Source organism: Salvelinus sp. IW2-2015, linkage group LG13, assembly GCF_002910315.2.
Source record: "Salvelinus sp. IW2-2015 linkage group LG13, ASM291031v2, whole genome shotgun sequence".
In the NCBI taxonomy this organism is placed as follows: domain Eukaryota; kingdom Metazoa; phylum Chordata; class Actinopteri; order Salmoniformes; family Salmonidae; genus Salvelinus; species Salvelinus sp. IW2-2015.
In genome coordinates this window covers 41491519-41505784 of record NC_036853.1, presented here as the reverse complement: position 1 = coordinate 41505784, position 14266 = coordinate 41491519, and the positions used below count along the sequence as shown (strand labels likewise).

Genomic DNA, 14266 nt, shown 5'->3' with positions numbered 1-14266 from the left:
ATTAACATAATGTTGTAATTCTACGACACAAGGCTCCCTTGTAAGAGAGATCTAAATCTCAATGGGACTCCTGCTACAAAATAAAGRTGAAATAAAAATAGAGAACAAAAGAGGAAAGCCCCCTGTGCCTCGACACAATCCTGTCTTGGGAGCTCTATGGACAATTCCTTCGACCTCATGGCTTAGTTTTTTWATTTTTTATAAATTTGCTAAAATGTGTCAATATGGGGTATTGTGTGTACCGTAATTTCTGGACTATTAAGCGCACCTGAATATAAGCCGCACCCACTGAATTTAAAAAATATATGTATTTTGTACACAAATAAGCCGCACATGTCTATAAGCCGCAGGTGCCTACCAGTACATTGAAACAAATTAACTTTACACAGCCTTTAAACGAAACACGGCTTGTAACAAAAATAAATAGGCTTTTTAAACGAAACACGGCTTGTAACAAAAATAAATAGGCTTTTTAAACGAAACACGGCTTGTAACAAAAATAAATAGGCTTTTAAACGAAACACGGCTTGTAACAAAAATAAATAGGCTTTAAAACGAAACACGGCTTGTAACAAAAATAAATAGGCTTTAACGAAACACGGCTTGTAACAAAAATAAAAAAAAATAGCAGTAAACAGTAGCCTACCAAGAAAGTCATTGGTCACTAACTTCCTCCTCCTGTGCACTGAAACCACTGAAGTCATCTCCTTCGGTGTCGGAGTTGAATAGCCTCAGAATTGCTTCATCCGATGTTGGATCGTTTTCATTGTCGCTCTCGTCACTTTCATCCGGAGGCAAATTCCCCGCTGAGCTCATGCTGCCCTCTTCAACACGCAGCAGTCCAGCCTTTCGAAACCCGTTGATGATAGTGGATTTTTTGACAATGCTCCACGCTGTCAGGACCCACTGGCAGACTTGACCATAAGTTGCTCTTCGTATGCGGCCCGTTTTAGTGAAGGATTTCTCCCCACTTGTCATCCAAGCCTCCCACTGAACACGGAGCGCCACCTTAAATGCACGATTTACACTGATGTCGAGTGGCTGCAAATACTTTGTTGTGCCCCCAGGAATCAGTCTTCAAGCTCATTTTCTAGTTCGGGCCATCTGCTTTTCTTCCCTCTGAAAGCTTTTGTTGTCTTTTTGCACTGAGTCCGTTCCTCACGCTGCTGTTTCCAACGTCTTATCATCGACTCATTAAGGCCAAGCTCCCGTGCAGCAGCTCTATTTCCTTTTCCAACAGCCAGATCGATTGCCTTCAACTTGAAAGCTGCATCATATGCATTTCTCCGTGTCTTTGCCATGATGAGGGTGACAAAATGACTACCGTAATCAGAATGATGGGAAGTTTGAGCGCGCTCGATTTCCGTCACATTATGTGACGGTGCTCAGTTTTTTGGCGGCATAAATCTTGTGAAAGCGGGAAAAATCCATAAATTAGCCGCGTCATTGTATAAACCGCGAGGTTCAAAGCGTGGGAAAAAAGTAGCGGCTTATAGTCCGGAAATTACGGTAGATTGATGGGGAAAAATATTTGTTTAATCCATTTTAGAATAAGGCTGTAACGTAACAAAATGTGGAAAAAGTGAAGGGGTCTGAATACTTTCCGAATGCACTGTAGGTGTTGTGTCAGACTGTGGTGTCTGTTGATGTGTCTTGTGACATGTCTTTGGGGTAACTAAGAGCGGCTCATGCTAGGTTAGGGAGGGACTCTGTGGGTGTCACTTACCTGTTGTTTCTTCAGCGGGCCTTCCAGTGCACTGTCCAGCTGAGCACCAGTCTATGGGAGAAATAGTTAGAGAGACACCGCCCTATATGCTGTATTTTCACTGCTACATGGATGGCATTTTTATTTATATTTATTTTTATTTATTTGGGGGTAGATCAGCTTTAATATTGCAGATAGATTGTAGCTTCCATCAATGTAATTGTCGGCATCATTTCCAATCCTTGTCACGTCTACTCCCGCTCCTCCTCTCTGGCGCTCATTGTCGCCATTTTATTCATTATTACGCACACGTGCCACCATCGTTACGCGCACCTGTACCTCATGAGTCTCACCTGGACTACATCACCTTCCTGATTGTCTCCCCTATATCTGTCACTCCCTTTGGTTCTTACCCCAGGCATTATTGTTTCTGTTACACATTTCATGTCTGAGCGCTACTCGTGTTTCTTGTTATGTTCCATGTACGTTTATTTATTGAATTCACTCCCTGTACATGCTTCCCGACTATTCGAGTACACGTTACAATCCCACATATATTTTTTTGTAAATATAATATTTAAAAAATAAATAATCCTTTATTATTTCCCCTAAACCTACCACCCCTCCCCTAATTGGAGAAAACTAATAGACAACAAGACTTAGGCTTCTACTTCCAGCTTACAGCGTATTCGGGAAAGTATTCAGACCCCTTCACTTCTATACATTTTGTTTTGTTACAGCCTTATTCTAAAATGGATCCAATTGTTTGTTTTTTCATTAATCTACACCAGTGGTTCTTAAACCTGGGTTCGATCGAACCCAGGGGTTCGGCGGAGGTCAAGACACACATCCGACTCATATGATTCGTGATGACACGCCCCGCTTGGCCATCATTGGCTGCAGGTGATCACGCTACGCAGGTGATCGCGCTTGGCCTATCTGTGCTGCAGGGAATTTGGTGCGCTCAGTAGTCGACTTGTGACTGTCGTGATGGTACGTCTTGTGATTTCTTTCTTAATATTTTAATCCCTTCATACTTACTATGTCGAGCAAAAAAAGAAAGTGGTCGGACGAATATGTACAATATGGATTCACATGTATAACGGAACGTGATGGGAGTCAGCGTCCTAACTGCATGATTTGCAATGCCAAGTTGAGCAATTCTAGTCTAGCACCGGCAAAACTAAGAGAACACTTCCTTAAGCTGCATGGAGAKGGAAAATACAAGAACACAACGCTCGCTGAATTCAAGGTGAAGAGAGCCAGATTCGATGAAAAGGCTACTCTGCCTGTTCTCGGCTTTGTACCCATCAACAAACCGATCCTCACAGCATCGTACRAAGTTGCTTACCTGATCGCAAAGCAGGGCAAACCACACACCATTGGTGAAACACTCATAAAACCAGCTGTGTTGAAGATGGCGAATATCATGCTGGGAAAAGAGGCTGAAGTTAAGTTATCCCAAATTCCTCTTTCAAATGACACCATCAGCGACAGAATAGAGGACATGAGCAAAGACATCTTGGCTCAAGTAGTTGCAGATCTGATTTCAAGCCCGGCAAAATTCAGCCTTCAACTCGACGAGACCACAGACGTTTCCAATCTAAGCCAGCTTGCTGTATTCGTGCGCTATGTGATAGACGACGTGATAAAGGAAGATTTTTTAGTTTGTAAGCCTCTTACAACAACAACTAAGGCAGCCGATGTGAAGAAACTTGTGGATGACTTCTTCAAAGACAACAATCTTTCGTGGGATATGGTTTCTGCAGTTTGTTCGGACGGAGCTCCAGTCATGCTGGGAAGAAAGTCTGGTTTTGGTGCGCTAGTGAAATATGTTACGCATTGTATTCTGCACAGGCATGCGTTGGCAACAAAAACCTTGCCTCCAAAACTGGCAGAAGTATTAAAAATTGTAGTGGAATGCGTGAACTATGTGCGAACTAGTGCTCTGAGGCACCGCATCTTCAGTGAGCTGTGTAAAGAAATGGGCTCTGAATTCGAGGTACTTCTGTACCATTCTAACGTTCAGTGGTTATCCCGGGGACAGGTGCTGAATCGTKTTTTTGCCGTGCGTGTGGAATTAGCCCTAGTTCATTCTCATTTTAGCGTACAWGGCTGATATCTTCGCAGCTCTCAATCATCTAAATCAAAAGATGCAGGGCGGTGGAGTCAACATCATCGAAGCGGAGGAAAACCTGAAGGCTTTTCAAAAAAAGCTACCGTTATGGAAACGACGAACAGAGAACGATAACTTCGCAAACTTTCCCCTGCTGGACGACTGTGTAAGTAAGATCGAAGATGTATCTGGAATCGGAGACATTTCTGTACCCGCGGAACTGAAGCAAGCAATTGCCACGCACTTAGATGAGCTTGCAAAGTCTCTCGACGGATACTTCCCTACAAGAGAGTCATATCCAGCATGGGTGAGACAGCCGTTCACGTTTAGTGTTGAGACAACAGATGTCAATGATGAATACCTCGATGAAATCATTGAAATTCAGCAGAGCCAGGTTCAACAGCAACTCTTCAGAACAACAACGCTTTCAACGTTTTGGTGTCAACAAATGGTAACGTACCCTGTTATTGCTAAGAAAGCTCTGGAGATTTTCATACCGTTTGTTACAACATATCTTTGCGAGCAATCCTTTTCGAGGAAGCTGGACATAAAAACGAAGAAAAGGAACAGACTTTGTTGCGAAAATGACATGAGAGTGGCACTTGCCAAGGTGAAGCCGCGCATTTCTGAACTGGTCTCTGAAAGGCAACAGCAGAAGTCACACTGATTTGCAGTAAATATTCATTATTATGTTTTTGTTTTTGTGTGAAAATCATGTTTTGATGATTTTGTTCTTTGAACACACGGTGTTGATGTTGATGCACGGTTCATTTTGTGCACCAGTAAAATATATACCTATGTTTTGAATTTGAAAAAATCATATTTCATTTTTCCAATTAAGAAGGGTTTGGTGAATGCGCATATGAAACTGGTGGGGTTCAGTACCTCCAACAGGGCTAAGAACCACTGATCTACACACAATACCCCATAATGACAAAGCAAAAACACGTTTTTATTATTTTTTAGTATTCAGACACTTTACTCAGTACTTTGCTGAAGCACCTTTGGCAGCAATTACAGCCTYGAGTCTTCTTGGTTATAACGCAACAAGATAGGCACACCTGTATTTGGGGAGTTTTTCCCATTCTTCTATGCGGATCAGGTTGGATGCACAGCTATTTTCAGGTTTCTCCAGAGATGTTTTATTGGGTTCAAGTCCAAGCTGTGGCTGGGCCACTCAAGGAAATTCAGAGACTTGTTCTTAAGCCACTCCTGCTTCTCTTGGCTGTATGCTTAGAGTTGTTGTCCTTTAGGAAGGTGAACCTTCACCCCAGTCTGAGGTCCTGAGCGCTCTGGAACAGGTTCTCATCAAGGATCTCTCTGTACTTTGCTCCGTTCATCTTTGCCTCGATCCTGACTAATCTCTCAGTCCCTGCTGCTGAAAAACATCCCCACAGCATGATGCTGCCACCACCATGCATCACCGTAGGGATGGTATTGGCCAGGTGATGAGCGGTGCATGGTTTCCTCCAGTTCAATCAGTTCATCAGACCAGAGAATCTTGTTTCTCATATTCTGAGAGTCCTTTAGGTGCCTTTTGGAAAACTGCAAGCTGGCTGTCATGTGCCTTTTACTGAGGAGTGGCTTCCGTCTGGCCATTTTACCATTAAGGCCTGATTGGTGGAGTGCTGCAGAGATGGTTGTCCTTCTGAAAGGTTCTCCCATCTCCACAGAGGAACTCTGGAGCTCTGTCAGAGTGCCTATCGGGTTCTTGGTCACCTCCCTGACCAAGACCCTTCCTTCCCCGATTGCTCAGTTTGGCCGGGCGGCCAGCTCTAGGAAGAGTCTTGGTGGTTCCAAACATCTTCCATTTATGAATGATGGAGGCCACTGTGTTCTTGGGGACCTTCAATGCTACAGAAACGTTTTGGCACCCTTCCACAGATCTGTGCCTCAACACAATCCTGATCAATGGAAACAGGATGCATCTGAGCTCAATTTAGAGTATCATAGCAAAGGGCCTGCATACTTATGTACAGTTGAAGTCAGAAGTTTACATACACTTAGGTTGGAGTTATTAAAACTCGTTTTTCAACCACTCCACAAATTTCTTCTTAACAGACTATAGTTTTGGCAAGTCGTTTAGGACATCTACTTTTGTGCATGACAAAAGTAATTTTTCCAACAATTGTTTACAGACAGATTATTTCACTTACTTCACTGTATCACAATTCCAGTGGGTCAGAAGTTTACACACACTAAGTTGACTGTGCTTTTAACCAGCTTGGAAAATTCCAGAAAATTATGCCATGGCTTTAGAAGCTTCTGATAGGCTAAGCTTCTGATTTCAAGACCTACCTTCAAACTCTGTCACGATCGTCGTCAAGGAAATGACCGGACCAAGGTGCAGCGTGGTAAGCGTACATTCTTTTATTTTAAATGTCGCCAACAAAAACAATAAACAACAAAACGAACATGAAGCTCTGTAAGGCTATACATGCCACTAACAAAGACAACAACCCTCAAATGAGAAAAGGAAAAAAGGCTGCCTAAGCCTGATTCCCAATCAGAGACAACGATAGACAGCTGTCCCTGATTGAGAATCATACCCTCCAAAAACAAAGAACCAGAAAGCATAGACTTTCCCACCTGAGTCACACCCTGACCAAACAAACATAGAGAATAAAAGGATTTCTACGGTCAGGGCGTGACAAACTCAGTGCATCTTTGTTTGACATCATGGGAAAACCAAAAGAAATCAGCCAAGACCTTGGAAAAAGAATTGTAGACCTCCACAAGTCTGGTTCATCCTTGATAGCATTTCCAAATGCCTGAAGGTACCATGTTTATCTGTACAAACAATAGTACGCAAGTATAACCACCATGAGACCACGCAGCCGTCATACCGCTCAGGAAGGAGACACGTTCTGTCTCCTAGAGATTAATGTACTTTGGAGCAAAAAGTGCAAATCAATCCCAGAACAACAGCAAAGGACCTTGTGAAGATGCTGGAGGAAACAGGTACAAAGGTATCTATATCCATAGAAAAACGAGTCCTATATTGACATAAACTGAAAGGCCGCTCAGCAAGGAAGAAGCCACTGCTCCAAAACCGCCATAAAAAAGCCAGACTACGGTTTGCAACTGCACATGGGGACAAAGATCGTACTTTTTGGAGAAATACCTCTGTCTGATGAAACAAAAATAGAACTGTTTGGCCATAATGACCATCGTTATGTTTGGAGAAAAAGGGGGAGCTTGCAAGCCGAAGAACACCATCCCAACCGTGAAGCACGGGGTGGCAGCATCATGTTGTGGGGATGCTGTGCAGCAGGAGGACTGGTGCATTCACAAAATAGATGGCTACCTGAGGAAGGAAAATGATGTGATATATTGATGTAACATCTCAAGACATCAGTCAGGAAGTTAAAGCTTGGTCGCAAATGGGTCTTCCAAATGGAGAATGACCTCAAGCATATTTCCAAAGTTGTGGCAAAATGGCTTAAGGACAAACAAGTCAAGGTATTGGAGTGGACGTCACAAAGCCCTGACCTCAATCCTATAGAAAATGTGGGCAGAACTGAAAAAGTGTGTGCGAGCAAGGAGGCCTACAAACCTGACTCAGTCACCAGCTCTGTCAGTGGGAATGGGCCACAATTCACCCAACTTATTGTGGAAGCTTGTGGAAGGCTACCCAAAATGTTTGACCCAAGTTAAACAATTTAAAGCAATGCTACCAAAACTAATTGAGTGTATGTAAACCTGACCCACTTGGAATGTGATGAAAGAAATAAAAGCTGAAATAAATCATTCTCTTCTACATATTCTGACATTTCACATTCTTAAAATAAAGTGGTGATCCTAACTGACCTAAGACAGGGATTTGTTTACTAGGATTAAATGTCAGGAATTGTGAAAAACTGTGTTTAAATGTATTTGGCTAATGTCACGTTCTGACCATAGCTCTTGTGTGTTTTGCTTGTTTTAGTGTTGGTCGACGTGAGCTGGGTGGGCATTCTATGTTGTGTGTCAGTTTGTCTGTGTTCTATGTTTGGCCTAATATGGTTCTCAATCAGAGGCAGGTGTTTTGTGTTGTCTCTGATTGGGAATCATATTAGGTGGCTTGTTTGTGTTGGGGTTTGTGGGTGGATGTTTCCTGTCTTTGTGTTTTCTCTGCACCAGATAGGGTGTATCGGTTTGCCACATTTGTATTTTGTATTCGTTGTAAGTGTTCAGTTTATCGTTTTATTAAACATTGTGACACTGCTACGCTGTGTGTGGTCCAATCCCTGTTACACCCTCTCTTCTCGTGAAGAGGAGAAGGCTGCCGTTACAGAACCACCCACCAATCTCGGACCAAGCAGCGTAGCAACGGGCAGCAGCGGCAGCCGGCCAGCAGCAGCAGCAGCGTACCAGGAGATGGGACTTGGAAAAGGTGTGGACGGAAAGGGTTGCTACACATGGGAGGAGATCCTGACTGGTAAGGATCGCCTTCCATGGGAACAGAGTGGAGGCAGCTAGGAGAGCGGAAGCAGCCGCGAAGGGGAACCGTGTTTATGAGGGAACAAGGGCTGGCCAGAAGCCCGAGAAGAAACCCCAAAAATGTCGTGGGGGGGGGGGGAGGCTAAAGGGAGTGTGGCGAAGTCAAGTAGGAGACCTGCGCCAACTTCCCGGGCTTGCCGTGGAGAGCGAGAGTACGGGCAGACACCGTGTTGTGCGGAAAGGCGCATGGTGTCTCCTGTACGTGTGTATAGCCCGGTGCGGTACATCCCAGCTCACCGTATCGGCCGGGCTAGAGTGGGCATCGAGCCAGGTGCCATGAAGCCGGCTCAACATATCTGGTCTCCAGTACGTCTCCTCGGGCCGGTGTACATGGCACCAGCCTTACGCATGTTGTCCCCGGTTCGTCAGCACAGCCCAGTGCGGGCTATTCCACCTCGCCGCACTGGCCTGGCTACGGGGAGCATTAAACCAGGTAAGGTTGGGCAGGCTCGGTGCTTAAGAGCTCCTGTACGCCTTCACGGTCCGTATATCCGGCGCCACCTCCTCGCCCCAGCCCAGTAACACCAGTGCCTACACCACGCACCAGGCTTCCTGTGCGTCTCCAGAGCACTGTACGCACTTGTTCCTTCTCCCCGCACTCGCCCTGAGGTGCGTGCCCTCAGCCCGCTACCACCAGTGCCGTACCACGCACCAGGTGTATAGTGCGCCTCGAGAGTCTAGTGTGCCCTGTTCCTGCTTCCCGCACTAGCCTTGAGGTGCGTGTCTACAAACCGGTACACCAGTTCCGGCACCACGCACCAGGCCTACTGTGCGCCTCAGCAGGTCAGAGTCCCCGTCTGCCCAGCACCCTCTGAGCTGCCCGCCTGCCCAGCGCCATCTGAGCTGCCTGCCTGCCCAGCGCCATCTGAGCCATCCGTCTGCCCAGCGCCATCTGACCATCCGTCTGCCCAGCGCCATCTGAGCCATCCGTCTGCCCAGCGCCATCTGAGCCGCCGTCTGTCCCGAGCCGTCAGAGCCGCTCGTCTGTCCCGAGCCGTCAGAGCCGCCCGTCTGTCCCGAGCCATTAGAGCCGTCGCAGTCAGGAGCCGCTAGAGCCGTCAGTCAGTCAGGAGCTGCCAGAGCCGAGCCCAGTCAGAGCTGCCAGAGCCGCCAGCCAGTCAGGAGCTGCCAGAGCCGCCAGCCAGTCAGGAGCTGCCAGAGCCGCCTTCCAGTCATGAGCTGCCCTCCAGTCATGAGCTGCCCTCCAGTCATGAGCTGCCCTCCAGTCATGAGCTGCCCTCCAGTCATGAGCTGCCCTCCAGTCATGAGCTGCCCTCCAGTCATGAGCTGCCCTCCAGTCCGGAGCTGCCATTCAGTCCGGAGCTGCCATTCAGTCCGGTGCCATTCAGTCCGGAGCTGCCATTCAGTCCGGAGCTGCCATTTGTCCTGAGCTAACTCTCTGTCCCGAGCTACCTCTCGGTTCGGAGCTGTCTGATGGGGCCCTTTGTGAGGGTTCCTAGGCCAAGGTCGGCGGCGAGGGTCGCCACTCAAAGGACGCTAAGGAGGGGGACAAAGACAATGGTGGAGTGTGTTCCTCGTCCAGCGCCGGAGCCGCCACTGCGGACAGATGCCCACCCAGACCCTCCCCTAGAGTTTTAGGGGTGCATTCGGAGTCCGCACCTCAGGAGGGGGTACTGTCACGTTCTGACCATAGCTCTTGTGTCTTTTGCTTGTTTTAGTGTTGGTCAGGACGTGAGCTGGGTGGGCATTCTATGTTGTGTGTCTAGTTTGTCTGTTTCTATGTTTGGCCTAATATGGTTCTCAATCAGAGGCAGGTGTTTGTGTTGTCTCTGATTGGGAATCATATTTAGGTGCTGTTTGTGTTTGGTTGGGTATGGGTGATGTTTCCTGTCTTTGTGTTTTCTCTGCACCAGATAGGGCTGTATCGGTTTGCCACATTTGTTATTTTGTATTCGTTGTAAGTGTTCACTGTTTATCGTTTTATTAAACATGTTGAGCACTGGCTACGCTGCCTGTTGGTCCGATCCCTGTTACACCCTCTCTTCTCGTGAAGAGGAGGAAGGCTGCCGTTACAGCTAAGGTGTATGTAAACTTTCGTCTTCAACTGTAGATTGAGGGGGAAAAATTATTTTATCCATTTTAGAACAAGGCTGTAACATAAAATGTGAAGGGGTCTGAATACTTTCTGAATGCACTGTATACATACTATATACATTTTACGGACAAAATGTATTTTACCAATAGTTATTTATTTGTTTTCAATCCCATCCTTCAGCTACTCTCAACCCCTCCCATCTATCTCTGAAGACCATCCAGTTTGATTTCTATTCACCATATATTTTTAACTGTGCTGTTTCACAAAAGTTCTGAACCTACAGTATTATACATTTTACGAACACAATATATTTTACATTAGTTATCTTGTTGTTTTAGTCCCACCATTCAGCTCCACTCAACCACTCCCATCTATCTCTTAACACCATCCATTTTTTTATTTCTATTTTCCATATATTTTTCAACTGTGCTGTGATGTTTCACAAAAATTCTGACCCTTTCTATTCTCATAGTTTCTACAGATCTGCAGAGCTAGGATGGCATTATGGACGCTGAATGGTTGCTAAACACTCAGATTGGTGGGCAAGCGGCCGGACAGACGGACAGGTGGATGAGAGACGGTACCTGTTTGAAGCGTGGCGGTACGCTCCAGCCGCAGGCCTGCATGATGCCGTCATCGCGGCGCATGTGCTCTCGGACCTGCCGGTACTGTTCCCGGCGCTGCTCACGACGAGCCGACAGCGCAGAGTCGCTAAGGAGAGAYGCAACACCATTACTGGCCAGTCTAGAACAGAGGGTGGAGAGAAAGAAAGAAATGCGCAGAGAGAGAGAGAGAGGCAGAGAGAGAGAAGCGAAGCGTTAGCAAGCGCAGCCAGGCTGCTGCAAAGACAGAAGCTACAGCAGCATTGTGTGTTTTTAAGCAGTTAAGCTACAGCCAGCTCAAAAGCCATGAGAAAATGAATGGAAAACAGAAGAACAGGAGTAGAGCGCAAAATAAGAAGCAATCACAATATGTGATCTGCACTTAACACTAATCATTACGAACAATGCACAAAGCAGTGATATTAACTAGCAACCATACTTACATCCTTTTGCACTTTAACATGAAGGCACGTGCAAGAATACTCGTTTTTCTGCTTATTATCATTTCACTCAAAAATATGAGGGAAAACATGACGTCACACATACACATACTGTAGGATTACACTTACGACAGTGCAACCATAACCTCTCCCCTACACATGCATGAACAACGAACTAACTACAATGTTAGAGGGTGGACAAGGGAGGGATGGAGGGAGGAAGGGATAGAGGGACGGAGAGATAAGAGGGATGGACGGAGGGAGAGGGATGGGAAGGGGGGAGGGACAGGGATTACACTTACGACAGTGCAACCATAACCTCTCCCCTACACATGCATGAACAACGAACTAACTACAATGTTAGAGGGTGGACAAGGGAGGGATGGAGGGAGGAAGGGATAGAGGGACGGAGAGATAAGAGGGATGGACGGAGGGAGAGGGATGGGAAGGGGGGAGGGACAGAGATGGAGGACGACCAGAGAGATAGAGGGATGAAGGTTTGGACGGAGACAGAGTGAGGGAAGAATGTAAATTAAAAGGTTGGTGTGTGTTTTTCTCTCACTCTTCTGGGAAAAACTCCAGGGTTCGGTTTGAGGTGGAGATCTGACACATGGTGTGGCTGCGTCTCTGGGGGAAGCCTGCAGGGGACGGGGACTTGTAGTGGATGTTGACGCTGTAGTACGGACGCTTGACTGGCGGAGGACTGGCCGAGGAACTGAACAGACGGGCGAAACTGGAAGGAGAGAAGAGAGAGGGATGAACAGTCAGAAAGTTTAGTAACAATTTCATTAACTGTACATTACAAAGCATACAGTACACAGCCTTAAGGTGTCCGCATGCTTCCCAGCCGAAACAGTTCGGAAGAGTTTGCGCATATATTTTGACAACATTTTGTGACGTTTTTGTTTGTTTTGGACTTCGGGTAAGGGTTTTTCAAAGATCTCCTCTGCAAAAACGTCAAAATAAATRACAGATTTCTTGAGTTATCTTAGATTAATTCGGACTATTTTGAGTCATCTCAAAATTGACAAACAGTACTATTGCCGCTTGTTTCTCATTTTTCAAGCGAACATCTTTTAAGGGAGTAAGCGAGCACATTCATTCGGTTCCAGCTGAACTAGGTGCTAGCAGAAGCATGATGACGCCGTTATGCTACATGGCACTGATAACAACTCACAACTGCCAGATGGTGGATTTCTTCTTCTCCTGCATCTGAGGACTCTCCCTGGATGCCCTGAGGAGACAGAGATTTTGATTTGAATTTGATTTSAATTTATTTGGATCTCTTTTAGTCCTCATTTGGACTAATCTTCCAAAAGTCCTTAAATAGAGAGAGGCATGTTTGTGCAGGAATAAAGCATGGGAGCAGCATATACCTAGCCTGGTCGCAGATCTGTTTGTCTTGCCAACTTCTATGGTCATTGTCATGCTAAACATAGGAGATAAGGCCTGCCTCTCCTGATCATCTCTGTCCACCAGACGGCCTACAGCATCTCCATCAGCCTCTCCTTGTACTGGTTCCTCTCCCCTTCACCCCTCCCTCCCCCCACTCCTCTCGTCACCTGATCATCTCTGTCCACCGAACGGCTCCTGCATTCCATCAGTCTCTCCTTGTACTGGTTTCTCTCTCCTCACCCCTCACACCTTCCCCCCTCACTCCTCCCCCCTCTTCCCCACCTCACCTGATCATCTCTGTCCACCGGACGGCCTCCTGTAGTTCCATTAGTCTCTCCTTGTACTGGTTCCTCTCCATCAGGACCCTGGCCATCTCCACCCGTGTGAAACGCCGACGCTGCGTCATGGTCACATCCCCATCCACCATCGGAGACGAGTACTGAGAAAGAAAAGGAGGAGGCGAGAAGGGAGGAGGTGAGAAGGGAGGAGGCGAGAAGGGAGGAGAGAGGGGAGGAGGAGAGAAGAGAGGAAGAGAAAGGGAAGGATGATAAGGGAAGAAGAGAGAAGGGGGGGAAGAGAGAGGGCACAAGTTGCATTCATACCCTTTTACACTGTCGTGCCTGCCGACCCCAAACTGTTCTTTGCTGGCTATCAGATATTTTATTTTTCACAACATTTTCAGAAGGCTAAAAGCAAACTATTCACTGCCAAAACGAGAGGCATAGTTAGCTCAACATGCCCCTAGATCAGCGTTTCCCAAAATAGGGGTCACCTGATTTGAAAATGGGGTAACGAGAGAATTTCCGGTAGCCGCTAGATGTGGTTGTAATAAACAGAGCRGTTTCTGTTTTCTTCCTACAAATGTCTTTTGAACGATTTAAACGACAAAATATTTTGACCCCATCACTTAAAGATAAGACTCTAAGGAACACATACAGTGCATTCGGRAAGTATTCAGACCTCTTCCCTTTCTCCAAATGCTGTTATGTTATAGCCTTATTCTAAATTTGATGAAGTTATTTTTTCCCCTTATCAACCAACACACAATACCCCATAATGACAAAGTGAAAACAGGATTTTAAATTTCTTTGCAAATTTATTACAAATAAAAAACAGAAATAACTATTCACATAAGTATTCAGACCCTTTGCTATGAAACTCGAAATTGAGCTTAGGTGCATCCTATTTCCATTGATAATCCTTGACATGTTTCTTCAACTCGATTGGAGTCCACCTGTGGTACATTCAATTGATTGGACATGATTTGGAAAGGCACACACCTGTCTATATAAGGTCCCAAAGTTGACAGTGCATGTCAGAGCAAAAACTAAGCCATGAGGTTGAAGAAAATATCCATAGAGCTCCAAGACAGGATTGTGTTGAGGCACAGATCTGGGGAAGGGTACCAAAACATTTCTGCAGTATTGAAGGTCCCCAAGAAAACAGTGGCCTACATCATTCTTAAATGGA

The 14266-nt window shown here is 46.0% G+C and overlaps 1 protein-coding gene across 1 annotated transcript in view; it reads right to left on the bottom strand.

Moving 5' to 3' along the window:
- The window catches only part of LOC111971263 (C-Jun-amino-terminal kinase-interacting protein 3-like), an 85794-nt gene that overhangs the window by 23250 nt on the left and 48278 nt on the right, over positions 1-14266 (bottom strand). The window contains 5 exon segments of the mRNA XM_070446006.1: positions 1727-1777; positions 10944-11103; positions 11964-12134; positions 12579-12635; positions 13084-13235. Coding sequence (XP_070302107.1) covers positions 1727-1777; positions 10944-11103; positions 11964-12134; positions 12579-12635; positions 13084-13235 — 591 coding nt within the window.